The following is a 21,979-nucleotide window of genomic DNA, read 5'->3' as shown; positions in this document are numbered from 1 at the left end:
CTATGCAACTGTCATTCTACCCCATAAGGGTGAATCAGAATGACTTTGAAGATAATAAAAAAATAAGTATCAAAATTAGCCAATATCTCATCTTTGACAGAAGCATTAGTCACAGATAGAACTATTGTTCTTCAACAACAGTGAACTAACATTTTAACTTTCAAACTTCAGAAATGGGCTTTTGAGAAGAAATCTATGAATACCAATGGCATGACTTATGACTTACTCTGGAATGTTTTCAGACAGTGCTCAATAACTTCCCCTGTCCTCCTCCCTATCCATCATGCTTGAATGACAGCAATAGTATTAGTTTCCACTACAGTACGGGACAAAATCCAATTTCTCAGGTTTCTACTTCACTGAGCATACTTTGTCTAAGTTATCGGGTCTGCAAGATCTAACTTTTGTTGGATCCAATTGCTTTAAGCCTGTCTGTCACATGTGACTTTCTTCACATAGAAATTGATTCACACAAAGATGAATCACCAAGGTGTCCAATGCACTACCGTATTACACGGACTGTTCTCCGCTAGTTATTGTCTCAACGCAGTTTTTGTTTGGCCCTCTTCTTGTTTTCTTTGATTACCGGTAGTCATTTTGTTTTTCTAGCCACATTCAAATTAGTTTTATGCCTTCAATTTTATCAATCAATGATGATTTTGATTGGTAAGATGATTTAATCTTTGTCCTTTTGATAACTAAAGGGGTTTGAGCATTTTCATGCAAATTGTACATCATTACATCATTGTGGGGCCGCGTAGCACAGTGGTACTGTCTTCGCCTCGTGACCGAGAGGTTGCGGGTTCGAATCCAGCTACTATGTTACCGGTCTTGTGCCCTTGGGAAAGGCACTTTTCACGAATTTCCTCACTATACTCAGGTGAAAATGAGTACCTAGCTTCGGCTAGGGCCGTCCCTCGGATAGGACGTTAAATGGAGGTCCCGTGTATGGGGAGAGTCACACCCTATGCACGTTAAAGAACCCCCACACGTGCGATGGTGCGGTGTGAGGGAGCAAACCCTTCTGTCTGGAGTTGGTGATTCACTTCAAATCACCCGGTTGGAGGCCTGGCGAACCTCCATACCGTATCAGCCAGCGAAAGGGTATATCACCCCGTAAGGGGCGGTATAACCCCGCCGCGTGTAGACATGTGCGAACATGTGCACATGTGTGTATGGCGGCTTTGAAAAGGTGTCCTTAACACCTGTTTCGCCATACCCTCCAAATGGAGAATCCTAATAAATAAATAAATAACTAACTAAATACATAAATTACCTTTCACAGCACAATGCAACATGCTGAATCTATAATTAACAAACAAACTGTGTAGATATTTCATTTTCAATATTTGGGCCCCCATTCCATAGCAGAAAAGGCCATGAAATTTGAAGATTGTCAAAGTTATGCATTTTGATGAGAATTTTGTTATACACACATACGTACAGAGGTCATGGAATGACATTCATAGGATGCAAATTTATACACATTGCAGATCAGACATGTACATGCCTGTGGAGACCACCCTGTGGTTGATTGCAAATATCGGCTCCTTCTTCTTCATGAAATACTATCCATGATTGCTGCCAATTACTTCCTTCCCGTGAGGTACATGTACATTCAAATGACTTTCTGAACAGTTTGACACATTCGTAATAACCAGTTCCAGCTTGAATGCTTTTAAGTAAATTGGTCTCTCTGATGTTTCAAAGAAGTACCGATAAGCCTTACATGATGCCCTGCATATTTTACTTGCATGTCCCACTACTTGGTTCTCTTGTCGCATGCATGTAGTCAAAAAACGGTTTAATGTATGCAAACTACCGTGGCATCTTCTTCTGCAAAGTAAAGAGGCAGTGCTGTGAACTGTATGGATAAATGCAGTATTGGGACAGACAGAAGTAGGACTTCAATAAGTTTGATATGTTTGTTTCTATGTAAATTATTTGATATTCAAGCAACATCTGATGACACATATCAGTAGTGCACACCCCAGTTCTTCCGCTACTGGCCCACGGTAGAGCACTGTGGATGCTGTTATTAATCATAAGTGGCTCATACGTTATAGCATAGCACAAATATCATTGTCAACTTATAATACTTGTATGCTTAAGTATTTTTCAGCCTCAACTGGCTTTGATCTTGAAATTAGCTGGCTAACTTCAAATAACTGGTAAATAGTTAATACGACTTTTTTTACTTATAAATGCATAAACAATTTATCCAGAATATGTAAATTACCCAAATTAAAGCGGTACCATTGAAGGACTTAGTTATTCCCTCAGCCAATAAACAGTTACTTTGCTGCAGAATAATCCTCTGGAAGAGACAACCGCTAGACTTGTCCAGCCTTCAACTGAAACCTGAAATAAACTGGGGTGTGCCCCCTTAAGACTAAGTCCCCTATAGATCTCATCGTGCTACCAGTATGTCACATTGGTCAGAGTGAAAATGTCATAGCACATTAGTACTATTTCTCAACTTACTGGTTCTATAACTGCTACAATTTTCAGTGCTATTTTTTTCAGAATGAAGCATACCATCCAATAATACATAATCTAGTTCTTTTCTGTACATACACAGTCTTCTCTGTCTATGCTTAAAATAAAAATAAATTATACACTGCACCAACACTGGTACGCCTGAGGAACATGGGACAATTTTTCAATTATCTATTTATAGCAATACCCTCAATTGTCTCTCAAACGAATCTACGTACAACATACCCTGCAATTACAAATCAAAATTCCCTGTATTTGCAAGTCAACATGCACTGCATTTAACTGCAATTATCTACAGGATGCATGACTTGATTGGATTTTAAACATAGATTACCTGGTATTAAAACACTCGTCTGGTGAATTCACCAGTTTTCATCCAATCTGCTCAGTTAGGCTTCAGTCATTTCTCACGTCATTGCAGAATACACAATGGTGATTAAAACAGTAAATTGTTTCAGGAATATGTATGTGTAATAACACAATACAAAATACAACTGTGTCAAACTGTCTTTAGTAACCACTTAGGAGACTTGAAGAAATGCTACAGAAGACAGGTGGCCTCTTGATAAAATAACACAGTGGCCAGGTGGTCATTTTGCAGAGTGGTTGCTAGTACATGTACATGTGTGAGTCCACATGTCTCAAAACTGGTCCATCTGTGCAAGTGACTGAAATAATACCTTGCCAGAAAAAATAGACAAAGAGCCCCCTATCTGGATGAAGTAGAACTGAACAGCGATACCCATGCTAACAGGTGCCAGTCCCAAGAGGCAGACGGAGTAAGTTCAATACTGTGTAACCTTTGTGCTACGGTGGGATATCAATGTCCCTGTCAATTTATGACTTACAATTGAGGCTACAAAAGATAACTTAAAGGACTAAACATGATTTGATTGCCAAAGCTGTTACTGTAAGAGACAAAGTTGTAGATTAAGGATGATGATTTCAAGATTACAACAAAAAAATTATAACATTATACAGCGATGTCAGTGAAGATTGTATCTATCTTGCACTTTTGTCTGTCTCTCATTCTCTTGGTGCTATTAGTATTACCATATCTAAACTATGACTATAGCTGTTCCCAACAATTGTTTGGCCAAGACTGTTTGGTCTATTCTCAAAGAACATGGTACTTCTTACCGTGAATGACTCCACCGTCTTGAAATCTTCATCCAAGAAAATCCTGGCTCTATCGTAGCCGTGCATCTCTTCACTGCTCAACAGTCGTCTGTAGATACACACAGGATTAGAATGTAAGTAAATTACTAAATGTCCTGTAAAATTACCACTATACCAGTCAAATTAGCTTTCAATATGTACTCTTTAAGTACCACTAGTAGTACGGCATAATGCTACTTCACCTTTATCCGTTGGGTAACCTATATCCGTTGTTTTTAAAAACTGGGTATTTTCTTAAACCTGTAAGTTAAAGCAAGGCACTAATAAACGGAAGTTGCTAAAATGTTCTATTTTATGGAATTTTGACAATTGTTTTACAGTATTCAAATATGAAGTTAACACAGAGATGTGTGAATGATCACTTACTCTAGAAAAACATCTACATGCTGCATGGACGTTTCGTAGTTCTTGCCGCCTATTTCCTGACAGTGCATGGCTATGAATTGCGGGCGAACTCTGTTGATTGTCTGTGAAGAAAAAGAAAAACATTTGGAGAGGACTCATGATGCATGTACATTGTAACATTACATCTTACTCTCAAGAGAAAGGACCTCATAGAAAAGCCAACTACTACATTGTACTTTCTGATTTGTTTTCTATGTTTACTTATTACAAAAATATTTGGCCTTTAATTCTGAGCAATGCTCTAGTCCATAAATGATTACTGAACCAGGCAAACTCTTTATATTGCTGCTTCATATACGAGGGGTGATCAATAAGTTCTCGGCCTCACCCAGAAATAATAAGCACAACTCAGATTTCTAGGCATAGATGTCAAGTATAAAGTCTTATATGAATGTATACCAAACTTCAAATTAGTGTGATCATTACTTTGCTGGCGACACCCAGTAACGTTAGGTGAGGGAGAAGGACAAAAAACGTCAATAATTGAGCTGCGACCTGAGGTATGGGTTAACTTGCGCTGCTGGAAGTCAGACACTCACTTTTTTCTGCTTGAAATTGGAAGAGAATCATTATCAAACATTTTAACAATGTTTTTTGTTGATGATAAAGAATTTACTATTATTTAGGGCATGGGGAACTCGACCAACACATGTCTGAGCAAAATTCACCCTTGTTTTTCTCACCACTTACCTTCTAATTAGCAAAAAACAAATGCCTGGAAAGGAATGACTGCAATGATTTGAAATTTAGACGATATTGATAAAAGGCTTCATGCTATAATGTTGTGCTTCGAAATCTGAGTTGTGATTATTATTTCTGGGTGAGGCCGAGGACTTATTGATCACCCCTCATATGCACATAGCACACCTGTCACAATATGGCTTAAGCTTATATAGAAGAACAACAGTGACGAATAGAGCTGATTGCTAACTGGCTATTCTCATGTATCCTTCACGCTAGGGCAAGAATCAGCGGGAATGCCATCGGAATGAAAATTCTTTTCTATTCCTGGCATATTCCTGGCAATTTGTAGTGTGTTCCAGACATTCTTACTGCATTCCAGCTATTTGTGCCCGTTCTTCCAAGGCTGGCCCGAAAGTTTTTGACATGTTAAAAACTGTCGAGGTACATTCGAAGTGGAGAAATATCGAATGGCATTCGAAGTGTATTCTAACTATTCTAACTGCAGTATGACCGCATTCTGCGGCATTCCAACAGCATTCGAAACATTCTTATCTCATTCGATGGAGAACCGAAACTGCAAGCCACTTCGAATCCTGCCCGAATGTGGCCAAAAGAATATCTGGAATGCAGAAAGAATTTCTCGAATACAGTACGATTTCCTACGAATAGAAAAGACTTTTCATTCTGACGGCATTTTGGCTCATTCCTTCTCGTGTGAAGGGGATATAAGGTCCATTTGGAATTCCCATTCGGAATGGCCCTGAATGTTGCACCAATTTTGCAAATACTTCATTCCGGCTGGTTCTGCTTCATTCCTGCTAATGCGGTTTCAGTGTGAAGGCCCTATTACTGGTGAAAATTGAGTCATTTATGAAATACCCTTAATATGCATCTACAAAACCAACTTCTTGTTTCTTTAACAATCTGTAGCACATACAAAGCACTATTCTGAATCATCGCTGAGCTGAATGTCTGCTGAGCTCATTTCCCAATGACGGCAGTACAGAAGAGCCATCTATCTGAACATAGAAAAAGTGCAGGCTCCCATCCAGGAAATTTACTGAGGATTGGTTAATTGAGGATTGGACGTAACATTGTACAAGACATATATAACGTCGTTGGTAAATCCCAGTTGAAAATATTTTTACTCTGCTGACATGCCCTTTCAGCACACATGGCTTAAGTTAAACGAGACTCCCATCCAAATACAACTGTCCTTACTTATATCAACCAACAGAAGAACAGGGGCAGCAGCACACTTTTTAGACAGTGGCCACAAGGTTATTTGAATTAGTTGAATTAATTGTGATAGCAACACAGTAGCCTGATTAAATCTTTCTTATAGTAGCCACCCAACATCCAGCTGGCCTCTGGGGACCTGCTACAGCCCTAGAGTTTGTGTTACACAGACAAGCAACACATGCTGTCTTCATACACTGACTTTTAAAATTTGAAACATTGATCAAGATAAACCCACAGAGATACAAGTTGCTAAAATTGAGTAATACAGTACACTAACGAAGGTACCATCAATTTTTATGATTGAGGCTAACTGACAATAATAAGGCTTCAATCTGCCTTTATTATTTAGTATTCTAAATGTCAATCCTGTACTACACAAATCAACACACACTCCAACTCAATATATGTATGTATACTGACAAGCACACAGATTATTTTTGCCTGACATCTGACATTTTGTGCCTCACAGAAATACATCCTCTGTTGAAATACATGCCTGGCATGTATGAAGTCCCAAATGACCTAAAGTCTTAAGTGATCCAAAGGTAGAAGGTGTTGACATTTTTCTCCTGAGTGCATGTCTTCATATTACATTGAACATCTGCTCCAGGAAAGCTTAGGTCTCTCACGACAGCAGCTTTTTGTCCCAAATACAGGGAATGTCACGGACTTGAGCCTAAATGCTACCTTCTAACCAGGATCATCCTCTGTTTGTACAGCAGAGGATATACATGTACCTTATGGTTTGTAGGTTAAACAAACATGTGACTTCCTGATACTAACTAGTACAGACAGTCTAGCAACACCAATGAATTAAGTTTGCAAATGGAACAAACTTGTTCTAATTGTGAGAACTATTCAAAGCAAGTGCTGTTGATAGAAGCTGGCACAGCAGCCAAGAACTGATACCCGTCTGGTTATAACAAGGAAGAAGACATATAGCTGGGATGACTGTCTGAACCTTCGACAATGATTTACTTGCGTATTAAAGTTGGTAGCAGTATGACATCTGAATTTATTTAATACACAAAATTATGCATGTATTTCAGCTATAAAATAGAATCATCAAATTTTTGGTGTTCGCTCAAGTTAATCGTAAGAAGACTTCAACAACTTGGTGCAAATGATGGTGGCCTTTTTGAGTGACAAATTTCCTCATAGATTAGGAGGTAGACAATGTTTACATGTGAATTACTAGTAGCACTATGTGCACTTAAATGTCTTAACCTAAACAAGTGTAGGTGCATCAATATATCCCTTGCATTGCAGTTGGGAGAAGCGTCAAGTACATTGTAGTACTGTAGGTACAACATTGGTGCATAGCCTTTCCCTAGGCATGACCATAATACGTCTGTGTGTAGAGAGACAATTTTTGTGGGGAAATTAAAGTTGAGAGCTTGTGCCAGTTGAACATAAGTAATTCATAAGTTATAATAACAAAATATTACACTGATGTGCAAAATTTCACCAGTGAGGTCCTTGCAGCTGCATGTTTGTATGAGTTCAAATGGATTGCATGGGATCAGTTAAGTGAGGAGCTAAAATTTCTGCAATTTGGAGAAACGGTTCCTATGAAACATGTACATGTATATTTTCAGAACCAAACATCATCTATGTAACATTACTCATTGCATCATCCTACTACCCATTTATGTCATGGACTAATATTGTTGAGCATGCAGGTGTTCAAGGCTGTTTGCCTCAAAGTTATCTTTACCTATGCCTGCATGACCCACTGTGTAGTTTCAGGGCATTCACCTTCAAAAGTGTGCCACAGTCAACAATGTGATCCTAAGTGAACCTAAGAAGCTGTGTCATCTGCAAAGGACAAGCACCAGAGAGGAGTTATTATGAAGGGATTTTAGATGGGAAAGTCCAAAGCTGATCGTGTGTAACGAACTAGCTTTTATTTAGATTAGTGGACTAAGTAATCACTTGGCCAGCAAGTCTGGGGATTAAACATAAATCCTGTGCTTATGCACTTTCAATGACTTCTGGTCTCTTGCGTCATCGCGTGCCTTAGCAACGGAAAGACGGCTTATCTGTCTGATCGGCCGTGACATTTCATTCCAGACAAATGCAACCTGTCAGAGCCCAGACCAGATTAATCAGTTTAAAGTGAGCCTCAGGTCAATGGTACAAGTTAACGAAACAAAATAGAAAATAATAATACTTCTAAAATTAGTAGCAGTGGGTATTAACATGAATAAAAGGTGGATTAACAGAGTTGTGTGCAGAACTTTTGTTTGTCCATCATGTCTCACTTTTGTTGCTCATATGAGGGTGGCTGTCAAGGATAAAAATGGCTATAGTCTAGATGGCATTTTGTTTGTTTTTGTGCCAATGTGCCACTGAATAAGTGTGTCAAGTCACTAGCACTCTTTTGCACATCACCAAAACAAACAGCACGCATTTCCTGCTTGTGGGGTTATGCTTGGGTGAATATTTCCGTTGGCAACCCCGCCAATTCTGATCATTCTCACATAAGGACTCTAACTTTAACTTACCTTTTTGAGTGCATTTTATACTTGTATGTCCTGACAAGGATAAAAGATACAAAAAATATCTCTTTTGGATATTGTTAGAGTTACTTTTGGGTCATGCTTACTGTGCACTATTCTTACATTGTCTCTGTTGCAGTCTTTGAACGGGGCTGGTTTCTATTTTAGGGGTGGGGGAAGGCGTTGATTCGCAATTTTCAACATTGGCTAGGTTCTCTTGTGCCGGGAAAGGGAGTTTGCCGAGGAAGGGAGTTTGCTGTGGAAGGGAGTTTGCCAAGGAAGGGAGTTTGCTGTGGAAGGGAATTTGCTGTGGAAGGAAGTTTCGCCACGTCTCAAGATGGAAAGGGAGTGGAAGTGAATTTCACGGTCAACTCAATTCCAGAGCAAACTCCCTTGCTTGGCACACTCCCTTTCCCAACTCAAGAGAACCTACGCCACGCCCCCCCCCCAATAAAAAACACCCAAGATATTACTCATTTTAAGGTTGCGCTTATTGGGGAAAAGAATAAAACTAACACTAAACATAAAAGCAACAAAACAATTTACAATGTACTTGTATAAAGGTACATAGCAATTGAAAATACAGTACTTGGTGATGAGGCTCTTCACAGAAACCAAAAGTTTCATCATGTTTTTAGACATTTTCCCTGTTCACTAAGACTAACCCCATACACAATCCAAATTCAGTGCCAGACATGCACATGGAAGTAGGGAGAAAGTTACAGCTGTCCTTGACATGAGCACATACATATTGTGAGGTACAATTGTTGCTGTCCTTCATACAGAGTGCATGAATTCTTCCCTACTTGACTGAACATGCAAAGTCACTTGACCTCCATTACAAATGTATCAGTACAAAAGTACCATACAGGAGAGGCTGAATTCATATCAAGTAATTGCTTTGGTTAATGGAATATTTGAGTGTCCATAAATTGGGGCTCACAAAATTAACTTTTAGAGTACCTTGTATGGGAGAATCAACTGACTTCAAAGCTGATGTGGGTTAGAGTTTGCCAAAGCAATTTTCTGGTGCTACAGGGTTGTGACTAATTTGCATTAAATTGCTCTGCTGTAGATGAAATGACTTATCATTTAAGCCCTGCAAAAATAAACAAGATATATCATGTGCCAGTTTAATGACCTTGCTTTTACCTTCCCTGGAGGATTATGATTTTGGTATAGCTTGTGTGTGTATGTGTGTATGTGTGTGTGTGTGTGTGTGTAGATCAACAACATAACTCGAGACAGCCTGATTGAATTCTTTTGATATTTGGTATGTGAGTAGGTTTTGATGAGACCTGGAAATGATTAGACTTTAGGCCCTCTAGCGACTTGTACGGTACTGCAGGGGAACTTTGGTTTTGATATTCCAAGTTCTGGGTACGCAATGTGATTTTTGAGTGGTAATTTCCAATAGGAATAACATATTTAGAGTATAATTATGCAAATCAGACCCAATTTGCATACTTAATTAGGGAATTTTAAAACAGGCTATGTTTCATTATAAGGCTATTTGAACCTGTGACATACGTGTATGTAACAGAGAAAGAATAACATAACATTCATTTGGTAGATGAAGACCAAATTTGCATAATTTATTAGAAAGTACTATAATTCCAAAGAGGTAAATAACAAGAATTTTTATACTTGTGGTATTTGGAAGTCACTACAGATGCAGATGTAAATTAATCCAAACTAGGGAATGTAAACAATCACGTAAGTACAATCCTGCAAAAATTGAAGTAGAAAGTTATCAACAACATTACACTGATAGACAAGTATGCAATTAGATGCAAATGGAAGAATTCCCACCATACCCATAGTTAGTGATATGACCTTGCAATCAAGCTTGACTGAAGGTCAAATGAACCATTTGCTCAAAGGACAAATACTAATGATACAAGGTGTTGAATATTGTATAAAACCAGCCGATCCTTATATCAATTAAAATGGTCCACCTAATATAACACTCCACTTCACCCACCTCTAGTCCCTCAATTGCTTCAGTCATAAAAGCCAAAACAATATGAATTTGGGGCAGGGTGAGGGTTTGAATTGTAGATTACATATAACACTTAAGGGGATAAGGATCCATTAGGGATATCAAATCGATGTAGACAGTCAGAGGTTTCAAATTGCAATATTAAATAAAATAAGAATAATCTTAAAATACATGTTTTGCAGTTTGAAACCACCATCCATTGACTTGATATCCCTATATAACAGCCTGTTAGCTTGTTTTAATTAAAAAATAACAGATATAGGTAACCCCATGGATAAAGGTGAACTAAGTTACATGAAGCACTTATGTCACTACCGCAACTCTGCACTGTTGTTACATTTGGTATGCCCCAACAGCAGGCATGTGTACCATATCACATGGTTACTGAGGATGAAAGCGAATTCCGCCCTGGGTACTTTGACCTTTGAAATGACTAGAAATTAAACATCTGCTGAAGTGACATCTACAAGACATGTAGTACTACAATTACACAAGGGTCAAATCCTATAGCAAACAAGCTGTGAACGCAAAACCATTGTCACTTTTAAGACCAAACTATTTTCTACCTGATGATACAAATTTCAATTCTTTTAATCAGACTACTTAACTAAGTAGTGAGATAAATGTGATAAAGACACTTTCTAGAAAGCTACGTCCACAGACCTGATTGAGTAAATACACATGGTGACAGAAAGGGGTTGACAACATTTTGTTAACCCCACGTCAATGATAGCAAGGGCAGATTTCAAACAAGAGAGATAAGTTAATTTGGCAAGGTCTGACTCTTATTCCTCTTAAGAGAACAACAGAAAAAGATTCACTGCATGCGATCATGTTATGTCATATACACAATGTACATAATACAAGCGAAGGTAGGGATGTGAAAATATCAGTGAGTTGTATAAATTTACACATAAATAATTAACACAGTAACAATGACTGGAGAAGGCAGGAAATTAAAAGCCAACGCCCCCAACTACATGTTTGACAGAAAATGTTGATTGGGAAAAGTTTCATTAGGGTTACGATCACCATCTACATGCAAATGACACATTTTTGGAATACATGTGTAGGAGGAAAAAGCAACAAGTCTTGATGTTTATTAAACCAAATACTAGTGCATGCAGAATTAGGGCATATGTACAGTAGCCACTAGGAGGGCATATGCATGTCATTCCCAGTATAGAGGCATTTGTGACATATTCAACAATATAATGTTCAGAGAGTACTGATCTCATAAAGCAACACAAGTACATGCCTAACTGAGTTATGACTTGTACTCAATATACATTGCACTTTCAGCACACTGATTGCACATTTCCTCTTGGTCTTGTGCCAACAAGTCCATTACATGGTACATATAGATGTATAGGCCACATGTATAAAATCACTTGATTCTCAGACAAATAATCCTAACAAAAGACAAATAATAAAAATGTAGTTTATCAGTGTATATTGCACCCCATATACTCATATTACATTGCAATGAAGATATAGAATCCATAGATATGCACTATATAAGAACGACTATCACTTTCAATGCATTGTTATTGTGTCCTGCCACCACTCTAACATGTTCCCCAGAAGATGATTTTCTATTAGTTTTTTGCAGGAGTAACTTTTATGTTGTGGAGGCTACTGAAGGTACTGTTTTCTGCTGTCTGATAACTTGCTGCCACAACTGTTGCAGGTACAACTTCAGTTTTAGAACTTAAATTTTTCAAACTTACATGTATGTCTGCTTTAGATACCCATGGCCATATAGAGACAGCTTCATCTTTTATATGCCATGAATATAATAAAGAGATCTCATACTGCTGTGAAATATATATATATATCTAAGTTTTTCTGAACTTCTTGTTTTAATAATTATTACAATTTTTTTGATAATTCGATCTAAGCATTTTCCTGTCCTCTTGTAAGACTTTCGACCCAGGCTAAGTCTGCAGCATTAATTTTGCACCCAGGCCAAACCAGTGTTCCCATCCTGTAGTAAATCTCCCAGTTGCATGTACACCATTCTCTCCCTCACATCCTGCCACTCTGCAATATACTGTGAACACACGTCAGGACAAACACACAGACCATGAACAATACCTCTGTTTTCATGGAGGTAATGATCAATGTTAGATGGAGGGCAACTTTGTAATCGGTGGGAATGATACTACGCAACCATGTTGAGACCCAGCTGTCCTCCCATGATCCCTCCTGATCAGTCCCTGTGTGGTGATGTACTGAGTGATAAATGGCGACCTGTCAGCCTGGAGCTCAAGCAGATTAGTGCCTTAATTGGACAATGAATGCAGACCCATGTCACGATTTGGGTTTGATTTAAAGCTGATCCAAGAGGGTTACTGGTTTGATTAATGGTATTGATACAGCATTTTGGACAAGACTGCTATAGCATTAGCAATCATGCAGGACAAAATGATTGCTTTTCTTGAAATATATATAGTACTATTTCCAGTTGTGTTTTTTATTTATTTATTGATCTTGTAGGGTGGTCTCTTCAGTCTAGCAGACTGATTTCCAAGGGAGCCCTGTGACAATTCAATCAATGTGAACAATATTCATACAACATAAAATATTGTAAGTTAAGATTTGTTGATCCCTTAGGAACAATTTGAGAGTAGTGCATTTGTTAACCTTACATAATACTGAGAAAATCTATTCTTCATCATCGTTTTTAAAGTTATTTCTATGAAACAGCAGATTACATTAAGCTACCTCATATTCAGTGCAGGCATTAATGAATATGACTACAATTCACAATCAGCTCTACACCTAGCACAACCATTTGTTCAAGGATATCAATTTGGTACAAATTGAAGACTGGGTCAACGATTTACAGTACAGATATTTATCATTTGAAGAAGTTCTTGGCTCTTAACTGCAATCAGCCCTTTCTGATTAGTCTTGCAGGTAGTAATCATCATCATCATCATCATTAGAGGGTGTTTCATAGCTGATAAGATCATTCTTACTTACAAAGTGACACTCCTTGTAAAGCTTACAAGATAACTGCAAATTCATCCGACACTTCCAGGGTTTAACAGCTTCTATGTTGCACATCAGAAGAATTCTTAATCTTATGTTTGTCTATATGGCAAGGAGCTTTTATCAAAGCTCCTTGATATGGTAAGGCTTAAGGCGTGGCAAGTTTTTAGACTCAGAGTTTCTCTCTGTCCTTAGCTGTTCTTTTAGAGTTGTCACTTTACTAACTTGAGAATGTGTGAACATACCAGCTGGCCACATGAATGTACAAAATGTATGCCACTGGCACTGCAAGCCAATAATTCCACAGCCTTTACATGAAGCAAGATATCACAGCAATCCAATTATTTGCCTGTGAATGTGTGATATTTCAGGTACAAGCTGATGATACACAATTGTCCATTTCCTGTCTTGTTGGGACCCTCTACACGTTCATTTCAGCACTAATAAGTACACGGCAAGGTTTGTAGTTAAAGCAAATTAGATCAGAGAAGCAATCTGCATTGAGATGCTTGGGTTAACCCTATCAGTATGCAAATATATTGAAACAGCATCTGACTCCCAGCGTTACAGCGATGGCTAAAAGACAACAAAATCTCACTAAGCAGATATATACCATGTGTTGATATGTGACTTAAATCAGGGGATTAGCTATCTCAAATGTAATTGTCAAAGTATAATGTTAAGCCAGCATTATACAAACTCATCACAAGATCTTATCACACATCAAAATACTCTGATTGATGGCTTTCTGTCAGCCACCACCATTCTGTGTGCAAAAAATAAACATATTAGCAGGATCACGTTATACAAATAAGGTCATAATTGTGTACAAAATACTAAAATACTTTTGTTGTTGTCATTGGATTGATGCCATACTGTATTTCATTTCCATCTGGTTATGTAGCATTGTGGCAACCAAAGTGGCAAGCTCCAAGACAACATTTGGCTAGCCCAAGAATTTGCAAAATTACTCTTTAATATAGATGTTATCATTGCCATCGCCTTACAGATGATCGGAAAACATAAAAGCTCTCTCCTAATGGTTGATGATTTCACACCTGCCTGATTTGATTTCTATAACTAGCTGTCAAACGCATGTTTTAATGCTGCTGGTGTCTGCCTTATTTTGATTTTCTGCCAAGGTTTGCCTTGCATTGCCAACAGAATGTCTTCATAAGAATAGGGACTCAAAACACCAGAAAATACTTCATATTATGCTTAAGGCCACAACAATTTAATTTCTTGGTTCACGGATTTTTTCATAAAAAATATGGAGCGAGAGGGCGAAATAAAAATAAAAATTGTAAAATGGTTGGTAACGGCTAATCTAAAACATAAAGAAAAAAAGTTTTCAGCTTGAAAAAAGTACAAAAACACTATTATTGTACAGTAACAGCACCTGTACATAATGTTAAGGCCAATTTGCTACACCAGAAAGCTGGTGAATGGTTTCATTAATGGTGAAAATTTGCTGAGTGGTAATTTTATTTTATTTTTTTTTCCAAAAAATAGGAGCGAGCGAATCCGTGAACCAAGAAATTAAATTGGTGTGGCCTAATATAATCGCGATGACGCATACCTGGTGTACATTGTGCAAAGATAAATGACTGTTATATTGCTTGATGGCATTTGCATAAGTCACAAAGAATAACAGTTAAATTTGCATAGATATGACAGTGGTACTATTCTACTTTCTTTGACAGTCCTACAACAGTATAAGTTAGCATCCACGTGTATCAACTGAAATAAGTTTGCAATTGCACTATCTCCCCTTTTCATGGAAAAATAGGCAGGTTTTAGCAGTAGGTATGTATATAAACAAGATCCGGCAACTCTATCCCCTGAGTCAATCAATAAATGTATATCCAAAGCAGAGCTTCTTCATTTCCTGGGACGAGCACAAATCTCTAAACATTGCTATAATCATTTCTAAACATGGAGACACTAAAAAGACATGTAGTCCATATACTGTACTCCAGCCAAAAAAATGCATCATTAGCCACTTGTCTCTTTTCAACTTCAATGGCACAAAAACATGTTTCCAAAAGAGATAAACTCCTAACTAAGGAAAAACAAATTTTCACCAAGTACAAGTTTATACCTTAGCCAAACCTTCACCAACATTTTTGAAAGTATAAATGACATACCCCAACATACATTATGCAGGTACTACAAAGGCAGCAATGCTACCACACCTGTACATCAACAGAATGGGCAGATCAGGTTTCTATTGGCATGTTTACTGTCGTCTGCTTGTGTATTCATACTGGGAAAACATGACAATTACTTAGTACTCTGATGGAATCGTGACAATGGTTTGAGACACAACCACTTGAGTTGTGTTTGTTTAACTTTCACAGCTTAAAGTTATGGACTAAGAATAAACCAATCAGAATGTACAAATAAATGGAAGTCAAAGCAAATACAAAATGTGACGCTACTTCACCTTTATCCGTGGGGTGACCTTTATCCGTTGTCTTTTAAGAGTATTCAAGAGTATTAAGTCTGCGGACTGTGGTTTCAAATTTGCAACATTTTCAAAATGTTCAGATTTGAAACCACCGTCCGTTGAGTTAACATCCCTACATATGTTTTCTCTTACAAACAATGAATATACTAGGTTACCCTCGGATAAAGGTGAACCAACGTTATACGTGTCTTCTCTACATGGCTTACATATTACAGTATACATGCTGTTCTCCTTTTGTCTCTAGAAATCAACTGTCTAGTTTATCCACACACAATCTGGATTTCAAATATAATGCAGATCAACTGTAGAGCTGTATTCCTAGACTGCATATGTCATATGAATATAATTTTCCATGATCCCGGAGCTGCTCATGGGTGGCAGCTATCAGATCAAGGGTTCACATTTTTGTGGTATCAAGAAGATATATCTCGTTTACAGTATCAGCATTGCAGTGGACAGTGCAACATGTTAACAACTAAAACCTCTTACACCAAAATCTTGTCTGATGATAAATTTTGATTTATAGGAAAAAGTCGAAGACAGGGCTTTTACATACTTTTTAAGATACGGGCATTCATTTGACAACCTGAGGGGGTGAAACATGTCATTGTCGTACAACCAGAAATTTTAGTATTTTCAGTTATGTGAACCGGCCCATTCAGTAAGAATTATTAATGAAATTAACATCTCAAAGAACATGTGGAATGCTTTCATCTTCTTTTACCAGTATCAATTACATTCTCTTGACTTTATGTACACATATTCAAGTCAAGGGGCAAAAATGAAAACCAAGTACCAGATTTGTACTGTCACAAGAAGACTTACACAGGACAAGATGCTATACATGTGCTGCAGGGCCTGCACACGTGACATTTTAGCAAATGATGTTACATTTCTGAAAAACATTTCAGCATTCTTAGCATCATACAAATACAGTAAAATTTGTATATTGAATGACAACAGTTATGACACTTTGTCATCGAAACAAAATACTGATGATCCATTCCTTTGTGAGATGATCCATCTATATTTATATTCTTTCTTTCCCCAAGAGTGTGATCAACAACATAAAATAACATTTTACATAATTCAAGACTTTGTTAGTCTCAAAAGCACTCATGTAATATATAAAGCATGGCCCTCGTGAACCCACGTACATGTATCTTATCTTATCTTGGTTTAGCTGTACCATTTAGAAATACAACACATCAACAGGATCAGGCAACAAACAGCATTTCTGGGAATACAGCACCTGAGAGATAATAATGTTTCACCTGGCCCCCTGGAGCTCTGTTCTTTGAATACACAAAATTGAGGACAAAAGCCTTTAAGAAGGTGTCATTTGTCCATAGAATATAACAGAGGTCAACAGGTGGTCTCACCTCACTTACTTTACAGTACACATAATGAGTAAATGACACAACGTTCATTCCGACAGGGTGGAAACAGGTACAGTACTATAGATTACATGTGTTCTGTCAGTGCTATCTTCCTTTCATGTATGCAAGGTACTGTTACAGTATCTAAGGACTCTATATCTTTAGGTATCAAATGAAACTACTGAAATGATATATTAGTTTTATGATATCCAGATAAAAGATACCACACAAATACAAAATTTTTACTAACATAACTTTTCAGTGATGTGCACTTTTAATCGTTTCTATTCTCTGGGTACCAAAGATACTAATTTATGATCAATCCCACTGGAACTTGGACTATGAAAAGTACGCAACAACAGTAACTATGTATGGAAAATCAGTAACACTGTATTTTTTTATCAGACACAGACGCATAGAGAGGTGTTCATTCTTCTAACTATCTTCAAAGAACACAATGAAAAAGCACTTGACAGGTGTATATTGAACATACACCCCCATTTCAAACACTTATTATGATAGGCAATGTTCCAGTAACTATTTCTCTTCCACTCAAATAAAGCTATTAAAAGTAACTCAACAATGCATGAGTAACCAAGGACTGTTCGCATGCCTTGATGGCCATAATTTGGAATATTGTAGTCATAAATTTTTCAGCACTATAAAATATTCAGACTCACGGAACATGAAAGCTCCTGTTGGCACGACTGCCTGTTAACACAACCACAACAAAGCAACAGTTGTCCAGTAACTTTCCTGTCAGAGGAAAGGGTGCTAACTTAGAGAAAAGGTGTGACAAATCTATTTACTTCAAAGCCAGAAGTTCATAACTTATTCTTCCCCCACAAATTCACAGAACTTTACAAGTTCTTTCAATTCTGCAAAGATAGGTACACACAAACTGCAAGTAGATGGTTGCATGATATACAATCATATTTAGTTATGGGATATTTGCATCACACCAAGACCTGATAATGATCTGCATATATCATACACTTGTTGGGTCAATGTATTCACTGCCTAAAGGGTGATACATTGTCTGAAAGTTGACATAAAACAAGCAATTACAATTCACCAGGTGGGATCAAAATACCCCCAAGCCTATTACACAGCAGAGTGTTGCTGTGGTCAAAACAACCCAGATCACGAAATAAACTTTAAAAAACAGATGGCAACTGATATTTTTTAATTATCAAAGATAAGCAGACTACCTTCTGGAAAGGATCTGAATATACTGATAAGATTAAGAAACTTCATGTACTACTAGCAGCAATATAAGAAGAAAATTATATAAAAGGTATGATGTAGCCTGGGTACAATAAGTTAGTGGCCCCTTTCTTATCCACAGAAGAACCGTCCACCCACCTACCAAGTCCCTCAACTGACCAGGTTGAGGCAAGTTAACTTTAACTTTATTCAGGTTGCGACAAGTACAATACAATGTGGACACTAGGCAGCAGGCTGATATCGTGACCACAAACATATCCATATACAATACAAAAATACACATAGAGGCAAGTTAGACACTGATATAGATATTTACCAGCAGACTTGTCTTCGACTTGACCCTGCTCATACTAGGATTCGTGAATCAGGATTTACCCAGGCATGTGATTTATCCCGATCTAATCTTCTGAATTTACCTCCTGAGGTAGAGACCCACCCCTCCTTAGTCAAAGTCAGACTTGAACCATTGGGATCAATCTCCCGTCTGTGTTATTTGTGAATCCTGGTATGAGCAGGGCCTTTGTGCCGCTGCAGTCAGTATTTCTGGAGGGATGAGGGATGTCCACTATACAGAGCTATAAAAGCTTCCAGTGGAAAATGAAAGGTCCCTCTTAATCTCTACACTCTCTGTGAGTGAAAGATAACTGTAAAAATGAGTAAGGGGCTAAACTCAAATAGAGTTTGGAGAGCCTCTCTGTTTTGAAGTATCGCTCATGAGTGCACATGAATATAGCAGAGCATACCTGACGTCCCTACCTGCCATTGTAGAAAATCAACTAGGAACGCTTATAATGGTATTATGCCATGGTAATGTAAGGAAAATAACAAATCAAAACTGACCCGTTAAAGAATCTTTGCTCATCTGTATTCATCTGTACTCATTCATTTTGAATTCCTGAAGTAAAGTTGGCAATATTGTTCCAACACTCACTATCTGCAGTTAATTTTGATTTCAATATTGATCTGGTAGAAAAGCCATCAAGCCTAACATGTCAAAAATCTTTGCTCATCTGTTTTTTTTAATTCCTCAAGTAAAGTTGGCAATATTGTTGTGTGGGGTCGTGTGGTGCAATCGTCAGGGTGTTGATTCTGGGTTCGAATTCGTTGATGTGTCAACGACCTTGTGCCCTTGGGAAAGGCACTTTACACAAATTTCCTCACTTAACTCATGTGAAAATGAATACCTAGTTTGGTTAGGGCCATCCCTTGGATGGGACATTAAATGAGACTTTGGAGGTCCCGTGTTTGAGAAGAGCCACACATTGAGCACGTTTAAGTACCCATCGCACTTATTGAAAAGAGTAGGGGTCCTTTCCGGTGTGAGTGAATCAAATAAATCTGTCTGGATATGCAACTTGTACTGTTCAGTACAAACCTGGTGTATTACGCCTTAAGGCAGTTTACCGGGTATGCAACACAAACAAGCAAACAAACAACACTCACTATCTGATATCTCTTTTTCCATTTTGATCTGGTAGAAAAGCCAGGAGCACCTCTTCCTAGTTCCACAATTTTCTTATTTGATTAAGCAAGTGAAGAATATTCTTTTCAGGAGGAAATCTCACAAGCTTTGACAGAAGCCCTTGTGTAAGAAAATTTATCTAAACTTGGATGAAGTGCTGACATTTAAAAGTGAAATGAGGTATGTATTTTGACACCAACTTTCACACGTTTGTAATTTCTTCAGGAACCTACAAACTATCACTTCAGCATAAATACAATAGGAATGAAAAGGAGATTGTTAGATAGATATGCCTGATACAAATACTAACATCCACACCTGTTGGATGATGAAGGAACTCATGAAATATACATCATAGCAATAAGATCAGGAATGAAATGTGATACCAACTTTATGTTTTGTTTCCTGTTATCTGACTCTGACCTTTTAATTATACATGCACTCCCAATATCAATAAAACTTATTGACAATTTTTATCATATAACCCGCAATATGAGGATGCCTTTAATTATTAGTCTGCTGTTTTTGTTGCTAGATGAAAACATGTGTATCAATCATTTAAGACATACATTGTACTGTCAGTACTTTCCTTCCTATAAGAGTTTGTGTTTTAAGATTCACAGCAAAAGTTAAAATCAAATGTACTAAGTTTAAACAGTGACTCTGTGTCACGGTCTAGGAAATCTCTCTCTTCCCTGTACTCTGATTTCAGTCTCACAAAAACAAAGTGACCACTGTGACATCTCTCATGTTAGGGATGTAACTTAATATATATATATAAATATATAATGTAATCCTCTACTCTGGTGACTGTCATTTCACATGATTAATGACTGAGGATGTTTCATATGAGGATGAACTAAACAGAATTGAACTGAATGACTGAGTGTGCAAAAAAAGTAAGGAACAGAATCTCACATCTTACAATCCACCAGTGGACATTTTGCACCTTTAATATGTTTACCAAATGACTGAAACTATCTGCTCAACTACTTGAGAAATTGACCAGGTGCCTAGCAACAAGACTCCACCTACTTATTTGTGCACCCCAGGCACGCCCACTAGGTAACACCAACAAGTCTGTTTTACCTTACCCTGCCTGCAGCCACAGGATAGCTTACTAGATGGAATGGGTAGCCTTTAAAATGAAGTGGGCTACGTTTTTACGGGGAATGGTTGCATTGTAGGAAAGGTCGGACTCGCCCTAGTATCTATATAACAAAACAAAACTTTTGTTCCATATGTACACACTGTCCACAAACGAGGTGTGTGGAATTGGAAGGGGTTGTTTAAACACGGGAGGTAATTTCCGTTCGAGAAAAGAGCGGTACTCACCGAAAGGAATTCCGTCAACCACACCGGTAGCATGTTATCCGGCTGAAAGGGAAAATATGGGAGGTCTTTAGATGTGTCTAAAATAGAGCATTGTAAGAAACGTAAACCTGACCGGATATAAACAGTTCGCTTGTTCACATGGCGTGTGAAAACGTCAACAAAACAAATGACCGGGCCAAAACAGCAACTGCGGGCGATCGTGATCACTTTGCACCCTCCTATTTGATCCAGAAGGGACTGGATTAAATCTACAATAACAGAACGGACAGACGGTTACGGCAGATACTCACATCTTCAAATATGGAGCCCACATTAGCAGACACGAGTAACATCCCAGGCCCCATGTTCCGCTCGGCATCCCCCATGGCGAACAACTCCCCAACTTGGGCGCCGATCACGGGCGCTCCCGATTCCCAGACGTAAAACCACAGTGCTCTGTGGACAGGACGGGTCACTCTCCTTCTTTCCTCGGCTTAGATTCTACGAAAAGAGCAGATCGACATGATCTGGAGGCAAGAAAGCGCGATTAAGCAACGGAGCTTCCCGCCCGCAGACGGAAAAATCAGCCCGAGCGTGTAAACGTCACGGCTACCTGTG

General features: G+C 38.1%; 1 protein-coding gene across 4 annotated transcripts in view; it reads right to left on the bottom strand.

Moving 5' to 3' along the window:
* LOC118412784 (inositol polyphosphate-5-phosphatase A-like) overlaps positions 1-21,973 on the bottom strand; it is a 137,605-nt gene extending 115,632 nt beyond the window's left edge. For all 4 annotated transcript variants that reach the window (XM_035815802.1, XM_035815803.1, XM_035815804.1 and 1 more), the window contains exons 1-4: positions 21,673-21,973; positions 21,383-21,424; positions 4,045-4,145; positions 3,640-3,727 (exon numbers count right to left, since the gene is read on the bottom strand). In XM_035815802.1, the coding sequence (XP_035671695.1) occupies positions 3,640-3,727; positions 4,045-4,145; positions 21,383-21,424; positions 21,673-21,747 (306 nt within the window). In that variant the 5' untranslated portion in view covers positions 21,748-21,973. The remainder of the gene's footprint in view (positions 1-3,639; positions 3,728-4,044; positions 4,146-21,382; positions 21,425-21,672) is intronic.
* Positions 21,974-21,979: the final 6 nt, after the last annotated feature.

The sequence above is a fragment of the Branchiostoma floridae genome, chromosome 4 (assembly GCF_000003815.2).
Source record: "Branchiostoma floridae strain S238N-H82 chromosome 4, Bfl_VNyyK, whole genome shotgun sequence".
Classification (NCBI taxonomy): Eukaryota; Metazoa; Chordata; class Leptocardii; order Amphioxiformes; family Branchiostomatidae; genus Branchiostoma; species Branchiostoma floridae.
Note: the sequence above shows the minus strand (reverse complement) of the source record. Positions and strands in the feature narration are given on the sequence as shown.